Genomic DNA, 20,183 nt, shown 5'->3' on the forward strand with positions numbered 1-20,183 from the left:
CCCATGTCCTGGGTTGTAGAAATCTGAATGCCAAGAAACATGTGTGGGATGGGTTTGAGGATACAGATTTGCAATAACATAAGGACATTGGTCATTGGTCTATGAATCTTGGAACTTACAATATTTTAGAGTTGAGATTATTATGCATATCAAAACTGTTATAACCATAAAACCCAAATCACAGTAAGTTTTAAAAATGAGTTTGGCAGGGTGATGAGTGGAGAGAAGGAGAAAATCCTGGGTCACTGGTGAAGGGACCCAGAAAATGGTGGTCTATTTGGAGTTTGAAAAGTCAATGCCTTAAAGTCTAACATCAACAAATTTGTCAATTACCATGTCCCCATTTTTGTTTTTTTTATTATTTGTTTTAAATAATAATATTTTTATTTAAGCACCATGGTTATAAACATGTTTGAAGTTGGGTTTCAGTCATAAAAACTACTTCCCCTTTCACCAATGCAACCTTCACTCCACAAATGTCCCCCATCAACCTGGGCTGCTCCTTCCAGCCCTCATTTCTATTGTTTCTGGGTATTATTAACATACCGTCTCTTATTTTTATTAAATTCAACAGATGAGAGAGACTATTCTGTGTCTATCTCTCCCTCTGACTTATTTCACTCAAAATGAATATTTTCCATATCTATTCGTCTACAGGAAAATTTTAAATTTCATGACTTCATTTTTGCTGAGAGCTGCATAGTATTCCATTGTGTATATGGACCACAGTTTCTTTAGCCACTCATCTGTTGTTGGGCATCTATGTTGCTTCCAGATTCTGGCTATTGTAAGTAGTGCTGCAACAAATATAGGCATACAAAGGGCATCTTTATATTGTGTTTTTTTTTTGTTGTTGTTCCTTGGATATACCTCTAAGAGTGGAATTGCTGGATAATATGGGAGTTTAATTTCCAGTTTTTTAAGGAAGCTCCATAGTGTTTTCATAAAGGCTGGACTAGATAGCATTTCCACAAGCAGTGAATAAGAGTTCCTTTCTCCCCACATCCCTGGCAGGACTGATTGTTCATTTTTTTGGTGATGTGTGCCAGTCCCTGTGGTGTGTGATGGTACCTCATTGTTATTTTGATTTGCATCTCCCTGATAATTGGTAATGTATTGCATTTTTTCATGTACGTTTTGGCCAATTGTATTTCTTCTTTGGGAATGTGTCTAATTTTTCTCCCCAATTTTTATGGGGTTAGATTCTTTTTCTTGTTAAGTTCTGTCAATACATTGTATATCTTAGATATTAACCCTTTATCTGATGAGTCTTGGGTGAATAGTTTCTCCCATTCTGTCGGTGGCTGTTGTGCCTAGTCACTATTTCCTTTGAGATGCAGAAGCTTCTCAGTTTAATGTAGTCCCATTTGTTTATCTCTGCTTCCACTTGTTTTGACAGCGGTGTTTCCTCTTTGAAGATGCCTTTAGTCTCAGTGTTATGGAGTGTTTTACCTACATTTTCTTCTATATATGTATGGATCTGGGTCTAATATCAAGGTCTTTAATTCATTTGGATTTGACCTTTGTGCATGTTATTACATAGAAGTCTGAGTTCATTTTTTTGTTTGTGGCTGTCCAGTTTTCCCAACACCACTTGTTGAAGAGGCTTTCCTCCTCCATTTTTCTTTTGTTGCCTTTTTATCAAAAATAATTAATTGTCTGTCTGGAGAACATTCTCTGAATACTCAAGCCTATTCCTTTGATCTGAGGGTCCATTTTTATTCCAATACCATGCTGCTTTAATGACTATTGTTTTGGAATACAATTTAAAGTTGGGGATAGTGATTCCTCCTATCTTCTTTTTCTTAAGGGTTGCTTTAACTATTTGTGGACATTTACTGTTCCAATAAATTTTGTAAGTGTTTGATCCACTTCTTTGAAGAATGTAATGGGTATCCTTAGGAGAATTTCATTAAGTCTATGCAATGCTTTGGGGGAGTATTGCCATTCCCAGACAATAGTGGGTATTTGGAGTTAGAACAGTCAATGCCTTAAAGCCTATCATCAATAACCTTGTCAATTACCTGGCCCCCATTTTTAAAAAATAACCATTTACCACATAATTTCTCAATAGAAGTGAAAGTTTAAGTTTAATTCACCACAAAGACAGGAATGATTTTTCCAACATTTTATTGTTTGCTAAAGGTACTTATTTTTAGATACAGAATTTACTAAGTAAATGGAAGTCGAAGCAATCCATTGATTTTTTGTGTCATTCTGAAAGCACCTGAAATTTCTACTTCAATTGTCTTCTCATGGTTTGTCTTTTAATCCTAAAAAAAATCAGAAAATGACCAATTAAATCCATTTCCAAATATTCCCAATAATACTATTCCCAACAATACATAAAGCTGCACTTTTGCTAAAACAATTTTAATTGAACAACTGTTTTATTGATCCCCTGATTTTCAGTGTCTTTCTTGCTGTTCAGACTATAAGTAGACAACAGATAATGTACAATAGTTGTAGTGCTTCAAGGGTTACTTACCACTTCTTCCCGCTTGGTCTTGTCTGTCGCTGGCCAGGCTTCCATGGGTATATCAGGAATAACCCCCATGGGCTGCATGGGGAATATCGGATTCAGAGGTGGCTGTTGAGGCAGGGGCTGCATGGGGTGCATGGGAGGCTGGGGGTGCTGTATGGGTTGGTGAGGTTGAGGCTGAACAGGCTGGGGCTGGAAGGGCTGCTGGGCGGGTGAAGGGACATTTGGCTGGTGGTGTTGGGTTGGAGTCATGGAGTGTTGGCCGGGAATAGGCATCATTGGCTGCTGGGGGACCACGGGCTGCTGAACTGGCACCAAGGGGATGTGGTGATGAGGCTGCAGGGCGTGATTCGGGGGGTTCTGCTGGGACAGCACGGGAATGATTTGGTGGTGAAGCCATCCACCCATGGGTTCGTAACCATAGGAAGGGTACTGGTGAGAAACAAAGAGTCAAGTTTACCATCTACTCAACTGATTTCCAGCTAGAGAAGTAGCAATGTTTTCTTGGTGATTGTGACCATATGAATACTTATTCGTTTTCACCTGGGCAAGAATTTCTAACTGTATGCAGAATTTTACAAACTACATTTTCTTGTTAGTGTCTGTATGTGGCAGAGACATGTTATTTCACTTACAAGGGAATTGAAAAGCATGCTAACTCTTTTGAAGAAACCAAGAACAGCAGGGCTACATACCGGTGGTCTTATCATGTTCTGGTACCACTTCAGAGGAGTAAGAACCTTCAAAGAGAAAGACATTAGAATACATTTATTTTTCCCTGACTTCTTGGAACTAGTGTCTCAGCAATGAAGGACTGTCAATCACGTGATCTTCTGAAAATAGGAGTTGGACTCAAAAAAGAGTAAGAGATGCATTTGGTAGGGTGTTTCTATATGGTAGGCTATGGTAGGCTCTATGGTTCATTCATCACAAACATTTTTTTTCACGTAGTCTGAGGCAAAACTCATCACCCTCACTCTTCCAAGCGAGGTTTTAGAAAGTTAAAGAGGTTTATAAGCTTGATTGATGTAACTGCAATTGTGATTTTATTTTATTCCAGAGCTCTAGCTTTTTTTTTGCAAGAGTACAGCAGAATAACAAATATTACTTTGATATTGTGTATATCATTTTTTTTACTTTACATCATAATAAAAACTAAAGGAAGCACAGATAGTTCCTTATCCTAGGAACACAGGGTTGCTGGTCAAATAAATAGTTCAGCCTTTTCTCATTTAACAGAATATCTTGCCTGAAATTCTTATGAATTGTATGGGTAAATAGATCCACAGATTGCCTTATGAATCTATAAGAGAAATAAGACTTTCATTCCTTTCTACACAGCAGATACTTGGTTACCCTTGTGTACAGAGACCTTTTCATTTCTTATTAGAGCTATTGAGTTAGACTTCTCCAAGGGATTTATATATATATATATAGTAATTATTTACCCCTCAACAAAAATCTGAAATATAAATATATATGTAATATATAAATATATATTGTAATTATTTTACCCCCTCAACAAAAATCTGAAATCTGTATAACTGCTTTCCTTCTCCCACTGAGGAAAAGACAATTCCTTTTTAAGAACACATTTGCCTAAAGTTTTATGGTTACTCTAGAATTGAAGAAATCCTCAACCCTTATTCCTGGAAATCACACTCCCTACCATGTTATTTGTTCCTCTTCTTCACTAATCTTATAATATTCCTATATGAGGAACTCTTAGTGAACATTCTAGAATCAGTAGCTTATTAACCAGAAGGAATCTTACATCCTATCTTGCCTGATTTCCACATCTATTGGGCTGGGATTGACCAAAGGTGTTGGGCCAGAGTTTATTTTCTGTCCTACTATTCCACCCCCAGTCATAATTCATGATGAAACATTTAATAGCCATATAAGGAGAAGAAACTGAGTCTGATAAGCCAAGAAGTGTTCTGGGCAATGTAGACTTAAGGTGACCCATCGAAAAGGGCTTAAACCAGAAAACTGGTAGTGGGAAACTGAAAAACTAGGACTTAGAAACATCTAGAATGAAGAATCAACATATTGCTCTTTACAGAACCCAGGGCATTGTTAACTCAAACACTGAGTTAAAATTAATAAAGATTAATAAAATTAATAAAGAGAAAAATTACCTCATAGCTGAAGTTGATATAACCAGGGTGCCCAGGATGAGATGGTAGCTTTTATAGGGAAAGAGGAACAGGCAAAAGAGAAGAGGGAGAAGGGAAAGAGGAAGAAATTAAGTCAGTACACAATTGTTCACTTTAAAGGAAACTGATGCTATTTTGTAAACACCTGCATAGAGCAGAATATCTGATATCTACTTTCTGTTTGAACAGGTACAGAATGTAGTAGAGGTGCCCTATTTTTTAAACATAGATATCTAGACTATCTAAATGACATTGGTGGGGGAGACCTTTTTTGGGCATACTGGAATTAGAAGCCATCACCCATTGACTCTCCAAGTGCTTCGTTATCGATCTCCACACCCATGTTAATCCTACCCTACCCTACCTGCCACTTAACTTCTAGATGAAATTCATGTTGGGGAAGGGAGGTGTGTTTCTCTCGAACAATTACAAAACACCAAAAAAGAAGAGCATTGTCTCCCACATCTCATAGCTTAGGTGGGAGAATGATGCCTAAGAATATCAAAGAGAGTCTTGGTGATTGGCATGCAAAGTAAATAATACATCAACAACGTGAACAAAAGAAACAACGGAGCATGAATTATTATTGAATATGAGCACTTAATGGGCGGCAGTAAAGTGAAGACATTGTAAAGCAGTGGAAAGAGTTGGTTTATAAAAGTTTAAGCCAGTTCTTTTTATGATGCTGTCAAAGTCCTTATGTCAGAAAAAAATTTAAAGTTCAAAGTGAAAAACAACCTACATAATTATCTAAACCAGGACTGAGTGTCCTTTCCAAAGTGGAGGTCAAGTGACTAATGCTTGAATTGTAGAAATCTAGAGTGGGGAGAGAGACTCACGCAGAGCACCTGCCTCAGACATCCAGCTAATTAAGGACCTATTCTTTGCAAATGGTCCTGCTTCCTAAAAGGGTTTGTTCACTCTCCTATTGTGAATTATATTTTCATCAGGTAACTGCCTTTTCTGTACTTCCTTGATAGAAGTCCTCAGACAATAGGGATGTTCAATTGAGAGTGGAGGAGTGGGGGAATGGGGATAGGGCCACATTTTCTAATGCAGGATCCTAAAAAGTTCCACAATGTAAGATCTGATGAAGGCAAGACACAGGATTTGGTACCTGTGACTGAGAGGAAAGGAAGAGGCAAATGTTCAAGCATGACTGGCTTTGGGTTGTTTCAAGGATCCTTTATGTCTCTTGGCTGTTAGATGCCATCTTGACAACCTGTGGCCTATGTTCTCACACCTTATGCTGATAAGAACAACTAGCTCAGAATTCCAATTTCTTGGTCAAATTCTATCTAAAATAACTCCATATATGTCTGTACAGGTTCAGTTATATAGAAGTCATGTACTTAGCAGAATTCCTGGAGGAATGAGTTCTCTCTGATGACAGCCATGGAAATCCCTAACGCAAATATGTTATAGAAGAATCATAACAGTGGAGCTTTCCATGCTGGAAGAGGCTTAGAATAGTGTGAGAAATGGGGTTTGAGAGGAAACTTGTATTTTTTGTAGAGTTTGCCTACAGCTGATTAAACTTGTTTTCTAAAGGCCTTTCAAGGGGTCTCATATGAAAGTTGCCTCCATCTAAACATAGGCAATAATACTTACAAGTTATTTCAAGACAAACTCTTAGCATGCTTGGTGAATACAGTGGCCTCATCTCCACCCCAAAATGTCCCAAATCTGACTCTGGTGTAGGCAACTGAGAAGCTGTTAAAACAACGAAATCCACACATACCCTCAAGAAATTCTGAAACTCAGAACTGTCTTAGGACATCTGATCTTGTGCTGTTTTTGAATCCTAAAATTTACCAATTATGGGGCCTAATTTTATTCCCAAGCTTGGGAAACTAAAAATTGACACACAGATAACAGGAATTTACTCACAGGCATAGAGAAAGCTACTCCCAGGATGCAGGCAAACAAAATCCAGGTCCCCATTTCTTAATGGATCTGAAATATAGGTTATCATAATCTTCTCTTATTTCTTTTCAAATATAGACATATTTAATGTTCCATAAAGCCTACCAAATCACTATTAGGGTATTGCTAGTAAAATGGATGAGACCATACTTTGTGAGGTTACTTTATTCACAAGAGATTTCCAATTTTCAACCCATTATCTTGCTTCTAGAGTCATAACAGTAAAAATAATCTAAACTTTTCATATAGGTTGAAAAGTTGAACAAATTGTTGGAGCATTAATGAATAGTCCATTGTTGCCTATTTTCTATACTTGCGTAATCTATAGAGACACAGAAGGTTAAATGTAACTCAGAAAAATGACTAAAACAGTAGTTTGCTCTAAGAGCTGAGAAGTTCATTATAGTTTACAATATGTGATACTATTAGAACCAAGGGGCACACAATTGTTTTCATACAGACTTCCAGGGCATTAGTGCTATTACATTTAGAACCTAATCATCAAAAAAATAATATTATATGAATTGTCAAAATAATATGAGGAAGGAATAGTCTTTGGTTCCAGACAATCAGACTAGTAAAACATTAAGAGCCTCAGTAGTATCTCTAAACTCTGGGTGTCTTGAATAGAATGGAGGGGTGGACATTAATATTCTGTTCTTAGTGCATACATTGTGACTGCCTTCTCCTTCAAAAATCTGACATTTAATCAATGATATCTTCCTTTTGTTGACACTGTATTTCAATTAGTCAATAAATAAGACCCCTGGGATATGAAGCCAAGATAGGCTATATTAATATATGTCTGTTGCTTTTTGGTCTAAATTCTTCACTATAAAAACTGTTATAAGAAAGACCATATGTTTTGCATAAGAAGTTAATATCTGGTGTAATAATACAGACTATGAAAAGTACACTGATGCATTCTACATCTTAAATCAGGTTTTATAAAGGTAGAACTAATGAGAAAAAGCTTTTAGTTGATGGTTCTAATTGATGTAATTAAATAAAATGCTTTTCAAAATGTGGGCCTCAGTCTATGACAGAATTCTTTTTATCTTAATTGATAAGTAATTAAAATACATATTTTGCTGTGAAATTTGGCCCGGAAAAGTGCCTTGGGATTCTCTAGTTAGAATTTAAACAAACTAGACAAACACATTGTTGCATTAAAAAGTAAAATAATTCATTTAAGTAATCAGAACCTAATTTAATTATGGTTCACTAAAGAACTAACAAATATTAAAAATGCAGAATACATTGTATCTTTTGAACATAAAATTCCTGTAAAAGAAATAAGCACAATTAAAAATGATAGCAAATTATGAATAAAAGTTCACATACCTTAGAATGTATGTATTCAGAGCAAGTCTTGTTTGAAACTCAAGGATGCTTGAATCTGTTATACTTTTTCCAAAATGCGGGCTCAATTTATATCATTCTTACACTCTAGACCAACCAATCAGATTTCGGTAAGAAGTGTTGAGTATACCTAAAAATCTCTGTATCATGAATTTTTAGAAGCTGTGATCAAACATAAGGCTGAATTGTTGTGATTACTGTACAGAGTCTTTCATTATGGGCAATAATATATGTTTAATGGGCAAAATGTTTCCTCAACTGTTTTTAAGTCAGCAAGTTAGTTGACTGCATATGCTGATTCAAATTTACTTTAAGCAGTGGCAATATCATCGTCTGTTTTCTGGTTCCAGCAACATAACATTCTTGTTTACCAAGAAAAAAGGAAATCAAATGGTTGAGTTTTTTTTCTCTAGTCTAGTGTAACCAAGAAGGTCTTAGGGGTTTCTGGCCCTTTCTGATCAAGATCAATAAATCCAAAGTCCTAATGACATCTCTAAGTTCTCTCCAATACCTAGTTAAGTATTTCTAACTTCAAGGTCACTGCTGTTTTATTTTCTTCTTTCACTGAAAATATTTTCTCTGTTTTTTGTGGCTTTCCTTTATCACCATCCAAGTATCCACCAAAAGAGGGAACTAAGGCCGGTAAGGCTCCTTGACACCATTCTGCAATTCATTTGCCGCAAGATCAATTATGAACTCAAGATCATCACAATTGAGAAATATCACTCAAAACATTAAGGATAAGTCAAGGAACATTTGGAATACTGGTGTACACTCTTAAAGTTACATTTTAATCCTTGCAAACAAGTGTATATAATAGTGCATTTTGCAGTGGATCTCCTATCCCTCATAGCAACTCAGGCTTCCTCACATGATTGCTCTTCTTGGCCCTGATCCCTCTGGTTTAAGAACACTTTTTCTATTGAGAAAAACTAAATTTATATTTCTTTTTAGAGCCACTTACTGTAATTTAATTTATTTTGGCCATGTTCTCAGAACCCCTCCTTTGCCTAAATAGCCCTTCTCACTGAAAGAGAATCTATGATCTAAATGTTTAGTGTGTCTTCCATATTAGATTTTGGACAAATTTCAATTTTATTGTTTTCCCCAATCTGGTCAATTTGAAGGCTCATTTGTAACTAGTGATGTAGATTGTGATATAATCGATGATATTTTAATCAATTTTAGATTTGTCAGTACTCAATACATAGCCAAATGCTATTGTAGTGTAACGGGATCTTTATAACTATTTTAGTAATATTTTGAAATTTATGCAAATGCACATCCACATGCTTTTACAAATTCTATGATCAGAATTAAGTTCAAGAAGATATCCATGAAAACAATATAATATTAAGAGGTAGTATTAGATTTACATGGATCCTGATTCTAGCTTCACCAAGGATTGAGAGAACATTGACAAGATATATAGTCTATCTGACATTCAGTTTCCTCATCAGTAAAATGGGATAACAGAACTTACAAAAGAGAAATAGTATGAGAAATAAGTGAGAGACATTTCTAGAAAAAAATGGAAATTTACTCTAAACCTTCTGCAGCCATATCACTTGACACATAAAAATTATTAAAAATTCTAAGAAGGTTTTAAGATGATCTGTGGGGATAAATTAGGAGAGAATGGGTAATCATCTTAATAAAAGCAGACTTTTGGATTCGAGAGAAAGATTACAAAGATGAAAAAACATTCAATAGCAAAAGATATTAGTGAATTAAAACATAGAATGTGAATCTAAATGACAGCTGCGGCTAGAATATGAATTCATTTATAAAAAATCGTTGATTAATTGTAAAGCAGAAACAAGGTGCATTTGTGTTGAAGAAAGCTTTAATATGGATTTTAAGAGAATTAGCATCAGATTACTCGGAGCTGGTAGGAATCAGCAGTAATGTGCTATGTGACAAAATGTAGATCATAGTATGTTATTTATCAGTCCTTTTAATATATGTTAAATATTATATATAAATATGAGTAAAATCTATATTTTTCTGTAAATTTTTGGAAAACCTCTAATGAAGTCATTAATGAATTATTAATGGTGTTTGAGCTTTATAAAACATACTCATTTTGTGTCACTTTTCAAAAAACAAAGGCTCATTTGGCCACAGTGATAATAAACAGAATGTGTCCATATTTTTGCCATAATTACTATGAATTACTGAATAAAATTGCAGCTAATTCACTATAAAGAGTTGTCTAGATTTTGATGATGCAATTTAAATGAAATGATTCTTACTTTGTATTTCTTTACTGCATATTAGTGGAGCATAAAATTTGCTGATAAGAAAAAAATCAACTTTCCATTGGAAAAAGACTCTTACAAGCAATTATTTCATTTAAAAATAAATTAATTTACATAGAAAGCGATTCACTAGATCACCTGCCTGTCTTGTTATGTAGAAGCAGCAATATTCCAAAGTATCTGTATTCTTGTTTACTTTTCACTTGAGACCATATATCTCTCTTTTAAAAAAATAATGTTTTAAAATGAATCCATCATAAGCCTAAAGTAATTTCCTTTGTAGTAGTATCTCTGGAATAACTGTGGCACTATAGTCCAAAAGCCCTATAATGTTTCACACACTTACACATTTATTCCAAAAATAGAGAGAAACATACATGAACCTGTGACCATTTTGTTATCTTTCTTCAAGATGATTTTTAGGAGTTCTGGGCTACTCCTGATACTCAGGGCTTACTTCTGGCTCTGGGCTCATTAATCACTTCTGGTAGAGTTCAGGGGACCATATGAAATGTCTGGAATAAAATCTGGGTTGGCTAGCCAAGTGCCTTGTCTGTTGTACTATCTCTCAAACCCCCCTTCAAAATGATGGGTGCATAAGTACCCTTATAAATTTTAGGTTCCAGGGCCGGAGATCTAACTCAGCGATAGGGCGTTTACCTTGCATGCAGCCTACACATGGAGGAACCCGATTTGATACCCAGCATACCATATGGTCCCCCAGCATGCCAGTGGCTGTTTCTGAGTACAGAGCCAGGAGAGAACTTTAAGCGCCTCTGGATGTGGCCCAAAAGTCAATCAATCAATAAATAAAGTATAAAAAATAAATGAATTTTAGGTTCCATGTCTTGTTTAATGGAAAGGAGGAATATCCAAGGCCAGGTATGAAACCAGAAATCACTTTGAGGATGCTTTCTGGGCCAAAATCAGTTATTCTGAGTTTACACTGAGGCCTATAGGATCTAGAAGAACTATAAAACTTAAAATTCATGTGTAAGGATCTCAAGAATACAAAATCTTCTCCTTAAAGCATAAGTTTAGATCCAGATGGTTCCTGCCTACTAGTGGTGAGAGGAAGAAAACGTGGGATAATCCCAGGCAGCAAACTCTGACCCACTTCCTCACTTCAGCCCAAGTAACTGATTTCCTTTTATCTTAATTATTATTATAATTAAGGCAACCTGGTTTAAAAAATTTTAGCCTAGGATGGTGGGAGTCGTTGGCAGTCAAGTGCTATGATGTTAAAGAAAGGAAGTAGGACTTTAATGTCATCACTTCCTGTGTGGCCTGGCCTCTGACCAAGAGCAGGCACTCAACAACATATATATTATATGTGCTATTATTATAAATACATATGTTGGGCCGTGCTTCATACTTTATGTTAAGTTTTTTTGCCCATTCTTTTTTGATAGTAATTCTTTTTCTTGACTTACAACCCACTATATTTTGCTGCTGCCAGGTTGCTTAGGCTAGCAACTTCCTCCTTTCTAATTGGCTACTTCTAATTTAGAGTCTACTTGAAAATCATATGCCCAAGCTTGTTCACTGTATGTGTGGATTACAAGCAAAGGAATGTTCTAAAAGTAGGGATAATTTGGGAGGCTCACCTAGGGAAAAAACTCAAAAAATTCACTTTTATGGTGTTCATGTTAAAATGCTCTAATAATGTTCCTTTTCTTAATATTTATTTTGACCAAAGTGGATTACAAATCTTTCAGAGTAATTTTTAGGTACATAGTGACATTGAATCAGGGGCATTCCCACCAATGTTCTCTCTCCACCCCTGTTCCAGCATGCATCCCATAACTCCCTCCTTTACCCACCCACCCCCAGGCTGCTAGTATATGTGGTTTCCTCTGTGTCTAGCTTGTTGTAGATTGGGTATCGATTCTGTTGTCGTTGGCTTTGGATTTGTTGTTTAACTCTGATCATTTTTTTATTTCTACTTAATGTTCATACGACTGTTTGGTCTTGGTACCCTCCATTATTTTCCTCTCAATTTGTGGAGCAGAACAAGATGGTTCAATTTATGTGGCTCTGTTTGAAGGAAAGAAGAAAACAAATAAATAAAATGGGGCAACAATCAAACAAGCAAAAAAAGGAGGAATCCTTCTAGAGGCTATAAATATCAATTTAAAGAAGAAAGGAAAAAAGGAAGAAAAACACAGCAACAATACAAAATAAAATAAATAAATCAAACAAAAACTCTAAAAGCACCACAGCAATAAAAACAACAACCACATAAAAGCCATGGTCCTGAAATAAAAACAAAACAAAGCACACACACACACACACATACACACACAAAGACGGGAAAAAAACAAACAACAACAATAACAAACCAAAATATTTAATTTGTGCTTCTCGCTCTCTTTTTTTCATAGGCACAGTAAATATTGGGGAGATTAGAAAGAAAATACCATTGGCCTAAGAAATTAACAGGGTTTCTCCACCCTTGAAGTATACTGTCATGGGAATAACTACAGTCTCCATACATGTTCTTTTACTCTCCCCTAGGTCCTTTTGTGATGTCTGGAAACTTTCCGCTCCATCGTGAATGATAAAATAATGCCTATGTAGCTAAAGATCTCGGTATTTGCAAAGATCAAAGGATGGTGCCTATGATGGAGTCTTTCTTTACGGTTCTAGAAGTTCTGTTCCATCACTGTTGTTTTAATCAATCTTCTGTAGTTGGTGGTCTTGGTTTTTGATCCTTCATCCTGATCCTAGGATGAATCATAGGATAGAGTCTTTCATTATGTTTCCAGAAGATCTGCTCGGTTGCAGTTGTCTCAGTCAGCCCTCTGGAATTAGAGATCTTGGTTGTTTTTGATCCCTAACATCATATATGGTCCCCCTCACAATAATTCCTGAGTGAAGAGCCTGGAACAATCCCTAAGCATCACAGAGTATGGTAAAAAAAAAAAAAAGAAAAGAAAAGAAAAAATAATGTCCTCTTCTTTGAAGAGGAAAGGAGTTAAAGTCAGAGAGATAGTAAGTATAGCAGATAGGGCACTTGCTTTCCATGTGGCTGTCCTAGTTTCAATCCCCAGCAACAAATATGACCTTTCAGCATCACAGGAGTGACCCCGAACAAACATATAGAACTAAATCCTGAGCACTGCTGGATGTAGCCCAACAATAAGACTCACACAAAGAGAGAGGGCTTGGGCATGGTTACTCAAGGGGATGACATAAAGCCACAAAATGTCCTGAAAATTAGAGGAAACTTGTAAATGATTCAGTCGGAACTAATATGGGGAGAACATGTGTGCCTCTGAAGACCAAAAGAGTAATATATTTCAAAAGCCATTACTGAGCATTTAATAATCCCAAATACATTCATTGTCTTTGGAATCCAAGAATTAATCAAACAGACTAGTCCTCAAATTATTCATTGCCTCTAAACTTCACTTTTATCTTTGGTGCGGAGAATTCTTAGAGCAGGAGTTGGAAGAGATCAGTCTTGTTGCCTTCAGGAAGCTATCATTCTCACACCCCTGTTTTATATTTGACACAAGAAAATAAGGGATGAGAAGGAGCACAGTGACAGCTAAAGTAATTATGGGGTTATGGTAAAGTGATATGTCTATGAAATTCTAGTAGCTATTTGGCTAGATCTAGGAGTATGTTGTTTATACTTCATACCACTTCCATCTTTCACCCTGATGTCCTTTATTTTATGCTTCTGCAGTGAGTGTGTGTGTGTGTGTGAACTAGTAAACACACACTAAATTACCAGGGGGAATTTTAATAGTCATTGTGGACTATTTCTGAGATAATATGCAGTAGATATGGGTGCGTATGAGTTAGCATTTAAAGCAAAATTTCTACCAACAGGGGATCGGGTCAAATAAAAGATGGTGCATATAACATTCAAATAAGGATAGGGACTTAGAGAAGTAGAAAGTACAGCAGGTAGAGCACTTGTCTTTTATGCAGCCTACTTTGATTTGATCTCCGACTTTCTATATGGTCCCCTAAGATCCACCAGGAGTGATCCATGAGCACAGAGCCAGAAGTAAATGCTGAACACTACTGGGTGTGGCTCAGACTGAACAAAAAGCCCTGAATAATAAAATGAAGGTGTTAGTCTGTATTTGCTAAGATAAATAATTCGTGGTATAGGGGCTGGAGTGATAGCCTAGTGGTAGGGCATTTGCCTTGCACGTGGCCAACGGGGACAGACCCAGGTTCAATCCCTGGCATTCCATATGTTCCCCCCAAGCCTCCTAGGAGCAATTTCTGAGCACAGAGTCAGGAGTAACCCCTGAGCACTGCTGGGTGTGGCCCAAAAATCAAAAACTAAAAAAGGTCATGGCATATTGTTAAGTGAAATAGGGTTTTGCTTTGCTTTATTTTGTTTTAATTTCCAGGATTTATTTTTTGGGGTAGAACACTTCTAAAAGTACCCAAGAAGTATTTGTAATCAGGTGCTCTGATTCTAAGATCCCTGACCCTAAAATAGATTATTTATTATTATTATTATTATTATTATTATTATTATTATTTGCTTTGGGCCTTACCTACCTGTGCTCAGGGCTTATTTCTGGTGCCATACTTAAGGATAAGTCCTGGTCAGGCTTAGGGAACATTTTGATATGCCATAGAGTGAGCCCAGGTCAGCTTCATGTAAGGCAAGAATCTTGCTCACTCAAGAATTTCTCTCAGAAATAGAAATTTTAAAAATAATTTCTTTATTTAAACACCATGGTTACAGAAATGTTTGTAGTTGGAGTTCATTCATAGAATGTACACCACCCTTCACCAATATAAATTTTCTGCCACCAATGTCCCCATTTTCTCTCCCATTCCCCACCTGTTTATAGGACAGGCATTATGGTTCTCTCTCACTATCAATTTCATGGTAGTTGTCAGTGCAGTTAGTGCTCTAACAGCACTCACTGCTCTTTCTAGTAAGCTTCATATCATGGGCCAGTACTCCTGGCCCTCATTTCTATTGTCTCTGGATATTACCATACTGTCTTTTATTTTTCTTAAAACTGACCGATAAGTAAACTATTCAGTATTGATCTCTTCCTCTGACTCATTTCACTCAGCACTCTCCATGTTCATTTGTGTATAGGCAAATTTCATGAGTTCATGTTTCCTAATAGCTGCATAGTATTCCATTGTGTTGATGTACCAGAGTTTCTCTAACCTCTACTCTGCTTTTGGGCACCTGGATTGTTTCCAGATTCTGGCTATTGTAAATAATGCTGCAGTAAACAAAGGAGTGCAGAGGGCATTTTTTTGTATCATGCTTTTGTGATTCTAGGAGTGGTATTGCTGGATCATAATGAAGCTCAATTTCCAGATTTTTTTGAGGAATATCCATATTGTTTTCCAGAAAGCCTGGACCAGTTCACATTCCCAGTAGCAGTAATGAGAGTTCCTTTTTACAAGTATCCATGCCAGCACTGGTTGTTCTTGTTTTTTTGTTTTGTTTTTGTAATGTGTGCCAGTCTCTGTGATGTGAGATAATTCCTCATTGTTATTTTTATTTGCATATCCCTGATAATTAGTGATGTGAAACATTTTTTCAGGAATAGAATTTTAAAATCGCCTTTTCATAAGATGATTAGATGATTATCCACCCCTTTATCTCTCTCATTCCTTCTTTTTCTTTCTATGTTGTTGTGCTCTGTTTTGTTTGTGGGTCACATTTGGCAGTACTCAGGGGCTATACTTGGCCCTGAACTCAGGACTCACTCTGAGTGGACACAGGAGACCATGTGGGGTGCTATGGATGAAACATTGGGTTGGCCACGTGCAAGGCAAGCACCCTACCTGCCATGCTATCACTCAGGCCTTCTTTTTTCCCTCTTCCTTTCTTCCTTCTTTTCCACCTCCTCTCTCTTTGTTTAGGGAGATATTCACCAAAAATGTTAATAAATCAGAACCTTAAAAAAACATTTCTGAAAATTCTGTGTAGCCAGATTTTGTATCTTTAAATAATACCCAAAAATGCCAGAACTGCAGAAGAGATCTAGAAGTTGAAGCTATAATATTTCTTATTCATATGAGTAAGTGATAAAGCATATTCTTTCACTGATTCATGGTTTATTCAATGTTTATTATTATGGGGGCAAGATAAGAGGAGGAAGGCAAGACACAACATCAAAGACATAAAAACAATATTTTAAAGATACAGAATCCCTTTCAGATCACTAGTAGAAAATATCTTAATAACATAAGCTTTCACAGAAAGAGTTCATAGAGCTTATAATTTGAAAGGTCTGTAAGTATTTGCTAAATATCTGGTGGTGCATATTTCAAAACGGGAAATTATATGCAGATGAATGTGTGTTGTTTGGGTTATAATTAACTGGTTACTGTAGGGAGTGAATATGTTACATCTGTGCTAACAGAGGTAACACGGTCATGTAAAAACAAGCATTTATATCTGCTTATTGAGAGAATACATCAAAGTAAGATGCATATTCCTACTGAGGTACAGAGCACACATACATACATACATGCATACATACATAGACTGATTATTTCCAAACAAAAGCAACGTAGGAGGGTAAAAGAACTTGGCCTTTGAGAAATGACCCAGATTCCTGAACACAGTCTTTACTCTTATGGCCTGGAGAGTAGGAGAACTTGAGTGAAGTTGGATGATTTTTCTAAAACATACTTTCTAATGTGAAGAGTAACAATTTAAGTAAATTGTTCAAGGAGGAAAGAGAAAATATTAAAGAGACCAAGAAGTGCAGGAGACCAAGAGAACAATAGTACAGTGGGAAGAGCTTTTGCTTTGAATGTGGTCTACCAGGCTTTGATTCCCAGCACCCATATGGTCCCCCAAGTCCCACCAGGGATGATTCCTGAGCACAGTGCCAGAAATAAGCTCTGAGCATAGCTGGATGTAGCCTCAAAACTAAATAAATATTAAAAAAAAAATAAAGAGAACAAGGATGGGCCTTGCACACGATCAATTCTTATGTGATCTGTGGTAAAACAGATGATCTTCCAAGTACACACTAATTGTCCTTTGAGCACAGATCCAGGAGTAAATGCTGAGCATTTCCAGGTGTTGCCAAGCTGCCTACCTCCCAAAAATAAATATAAAGATACAAAGGAATATCCCATCCCCCGAGACTTTGAAACATGGTAAGTGGCAGGGTTTCTTCTTTCGTTGTCCTTGGACAGAAAATTCTTTGATTTTATACCTTTGTTGCCTACCTTTTATCTTTAGCTCTTAGGAGCTTTCCAGTTGGTCATAAGTGTAAATGATCAGGATGCCATTTTAGTTGTTGTTATTTGGGGACCACATGAGCCTTAGAATTTTGTGAAATTGACAGGTAATGAGAAGTACATGTGGAAGTTAGTTATGTTCTCAGGTCTCCATTCCAGTTCTTAGTTTAATAAATGTCCCTTTCCACCAGAGAATGAATCATAAGCACCTTCACAAATAGTACCCTCTTCATTGTGTGCTTAAGTTCTATTAAATTCCATTGTAGCAGTCATGAATTCTTTCCAAATCTCTATAAAGTATTACCTTATGAGTGATGTCTGGTTGGAGTGTTAGCTAGCTCTGAAGCTCATGAAATATTTGGGGTTTAAATAAATTAGGGAAAGAGGTCAGACATTCATTTAGTATGCTTACATACATTTTACCCTAACACATTTTTACTTGAAAGTATATTAAGCTGATATAAAAGACTATGATGAAATCCTGTGGAGTAGATGCAAGTTGGCTTTAATTTTCTCCAGGATGATGCAAAGGCAACTTTAAAATCATGAAATCTCCAATCTTCATTCTCATTGTTTTTGTAGGAGAATCATAATAATGAGTCAAGTCTGTTCTTAGTCACATTTTTATATATCCAGACTTTTAAAATTATTAGGGGTAAATGTTTATTAACTATCTGTAATGTATATGATGATATATATGATATGGATGATATATATACAATGCATCATTATTTCACCATCATATTTTCCTCAGCATGGAGAAACCTTGAAAATAGTTTGTAAAGTGGCAGGAACCAGATGCAAAAATTTTTCTTTCTTGAAAATGCACAGAACGTGAAATTCATAGATTCTAGTTGCCAGGGACTGGAGGAAGGAAAGAAATAGGATTTAGGAAGGGTGTGATTGTTTAGTGGGTAAATTTGGAGTATATATGTAAATATAATAACAACAATTGTACAACCTGGCAACTATACAAACATATGCATCAGGATAAATTAGTGAATTTATCCCTAACGTGAAAATAGGGAACTATTTACACAAAATGTTAATTATATTTTGATCTAAAAATGCATATAGTCCAGCATGTAAATGACCAGACTTTGATTCTAACACAAGGCAAATTATTAGTCCTAAAGCTCACCAGCACCATCAGAGTTTGCTGGGCATCCCTGGCATAGCAGGATGCACTGAGCAATATCATATCCTCCAGCCGCTGTGTAGACACATTGGCCTGGACTTAATGAGAATTATTAGTGGGGTCCCCAGGCCTTATGAGCACCAGTTGTGAGCCCTTCCAAATGTCTATGTCTCTGCCCCCAAAAGCCTATAGTCTTTGCCTATGGCATAAAATATAGAAATATGAAAATCTTATCACAGTGAAAATTGTGGAATAATTGCAGAAGAGTTGCTCCAGAATTGTATTCCATTTTTTGAAGCTGATGACCATGATAATGAAGTTCACATTAGGTGTGAACCTCTCTCCAAACATTTTCCATGTTGAAATGTTTCTTGATTATTTTTCAAATATGCCAGGCATCTCCTTAAGTTCATGAACTCAGTGGAAAAAAATTCAACAATATTTTTGTCACCTAAAATGAAATGTCATGCTCAGTAGTCACTTCCCAATTCCCCACCCCAAGCCCTGTACAAACTACCATTGTACTTTCAGTCTCATGGGATTTGCCTGTTTGAGACATTTCATACAGATAGAATCAGAGTATGTGGTTGGAAAATAGATCTCTCAGGTGTCTCTACAGTAGAGTTTCTTAATGTTAGCACTCTAGGCACTTGAGGCTGGATAATTTTTTGTTGAGCAGGTGGATATATGGTGTCTGGTTCTCTATAAGATGGTTGGCATCACTGCAAACCTAGTAACCCCATCCCCAGTTGCAACAACCAAACAATATGTCTCTGGACATGAACTCATATGTCTTATGGACCAAATAATTTCAAATTCAAAAGTATAAAACTATAGTACCAAAGAACTGAGTTGGGCATAGGCATAAGAAATGTAGTGAGTTTATGGATCAAGCATATTGTGTTTCTGTTTCAGGGTCTTCAAAGATCCAAACATTAAAGTTTGGATACCTAAGTTTTAGAATTCTGTGGTTCCTTTTAGAGAATACTGAAAAGAGAAAAAAGACCAATAGCATTCTAGATCAAAGTTCCTGAAAAGTGTGGGCTGTAACCTCATAGGAAGTCATATAACTAAATGTGGGAGTTGTGAACATCTTGTTTTAACATAAATTTTTATAAAAGAGAGAATAGTGTCTGCTATAGAAGCAGGCTGTGGGAGTGGAGAGCGGGATGGAAATCAGAGACATTTGTGGTGGGAAATAAACACTGGTGAAGAGATAGTTTTTGGGACATTGTATGAAATCCAACCATCAACAATTTTTAATGCTGTCTCATGGTGATTCAATAAAATAAATTAAAGGAAAGAAAAAATAAATTGTTGGTGATTCATTATCAATTGATATTGAGTTTATAAAACTAATTCATATATCTCTATACTCATGAAAGAATAAAAGTGTCTCAGCTTAAAAATGGGCGCCCGACGGAACAAGATGCAAAATATCGAGTGAAGTTTACTTTTCAAAAATCATTGAGAAAAAAACTTTCCTTTTTAGGTTATAGATAAAGACAGACATTGTTATTTAAGAGAAATTATGCAGCAGTTAGGTGCTTGTCTTATACATGGCTGATCTGAGTTTGATCCCTGACACACCATATGATCCCCCACGCACCACCAGTGTTGATGCTGACTAAAGGGCCAAGATTAAATGAGAA

General features: G+C 36.3%; 2 protein-coding genes across 2 annotated transcripts in view; one reads left to right on the forward strand and one right to left on the reverse strand.

The window, feature by feature from the left end:
- Positions 1-6,585, reverse strand: part of AMELX (amelogenin X-linked) — a 29,421-nt gene extending 22,836 nt beyond the window's left edge. Inside the window, exons 1-4 of the mRNA XM_049767459.1 lie at positions 6,532-6,585; positions 4,624-4,671; positions 3,178-3,222; positions 2,489-2,914 (exon numbers count right to left, since the gene is read on the reverse strand). Of these exons, the coding sequence (XP_049623416.1) occupies positions 2,489-2,914; positions 3,178-3,222; positions 4,624-4,671; positions 6,532-6,585 (573 nt within the window). The remainder of the gene's footprint in view (positions 1-2,488; positions 2,915-3,177; positions 3,223-4,623; positions 4,672-6,531) is intronic.
- The window catches only part of ARHGAP6 (Rho GTPase activating protein 6), a 289,551-nt gene that overhangs the window by 146,542 nt on the left and 122,826 nt on the right, over positions 1-20,183 (forward strand). The gene's annotated exons all lie outside the window — the stretch shown is intronic.

Source organism: Suncus etruscus, chromosome X (genome assembly GCF_024139225.1).
Source record: "Suncus etruscus isolate mSunEtr1 chromosome X, mSunEtr1.pri.cur, whole genome shotgun sequence".
Classification (NCBI taxonomy): domain Eukaryota; kingdom Metazoa; phylum Chordata; class Mammalia; order Eulipotyphla; family Soricidae; genus Suncus; species Suncus etruscus.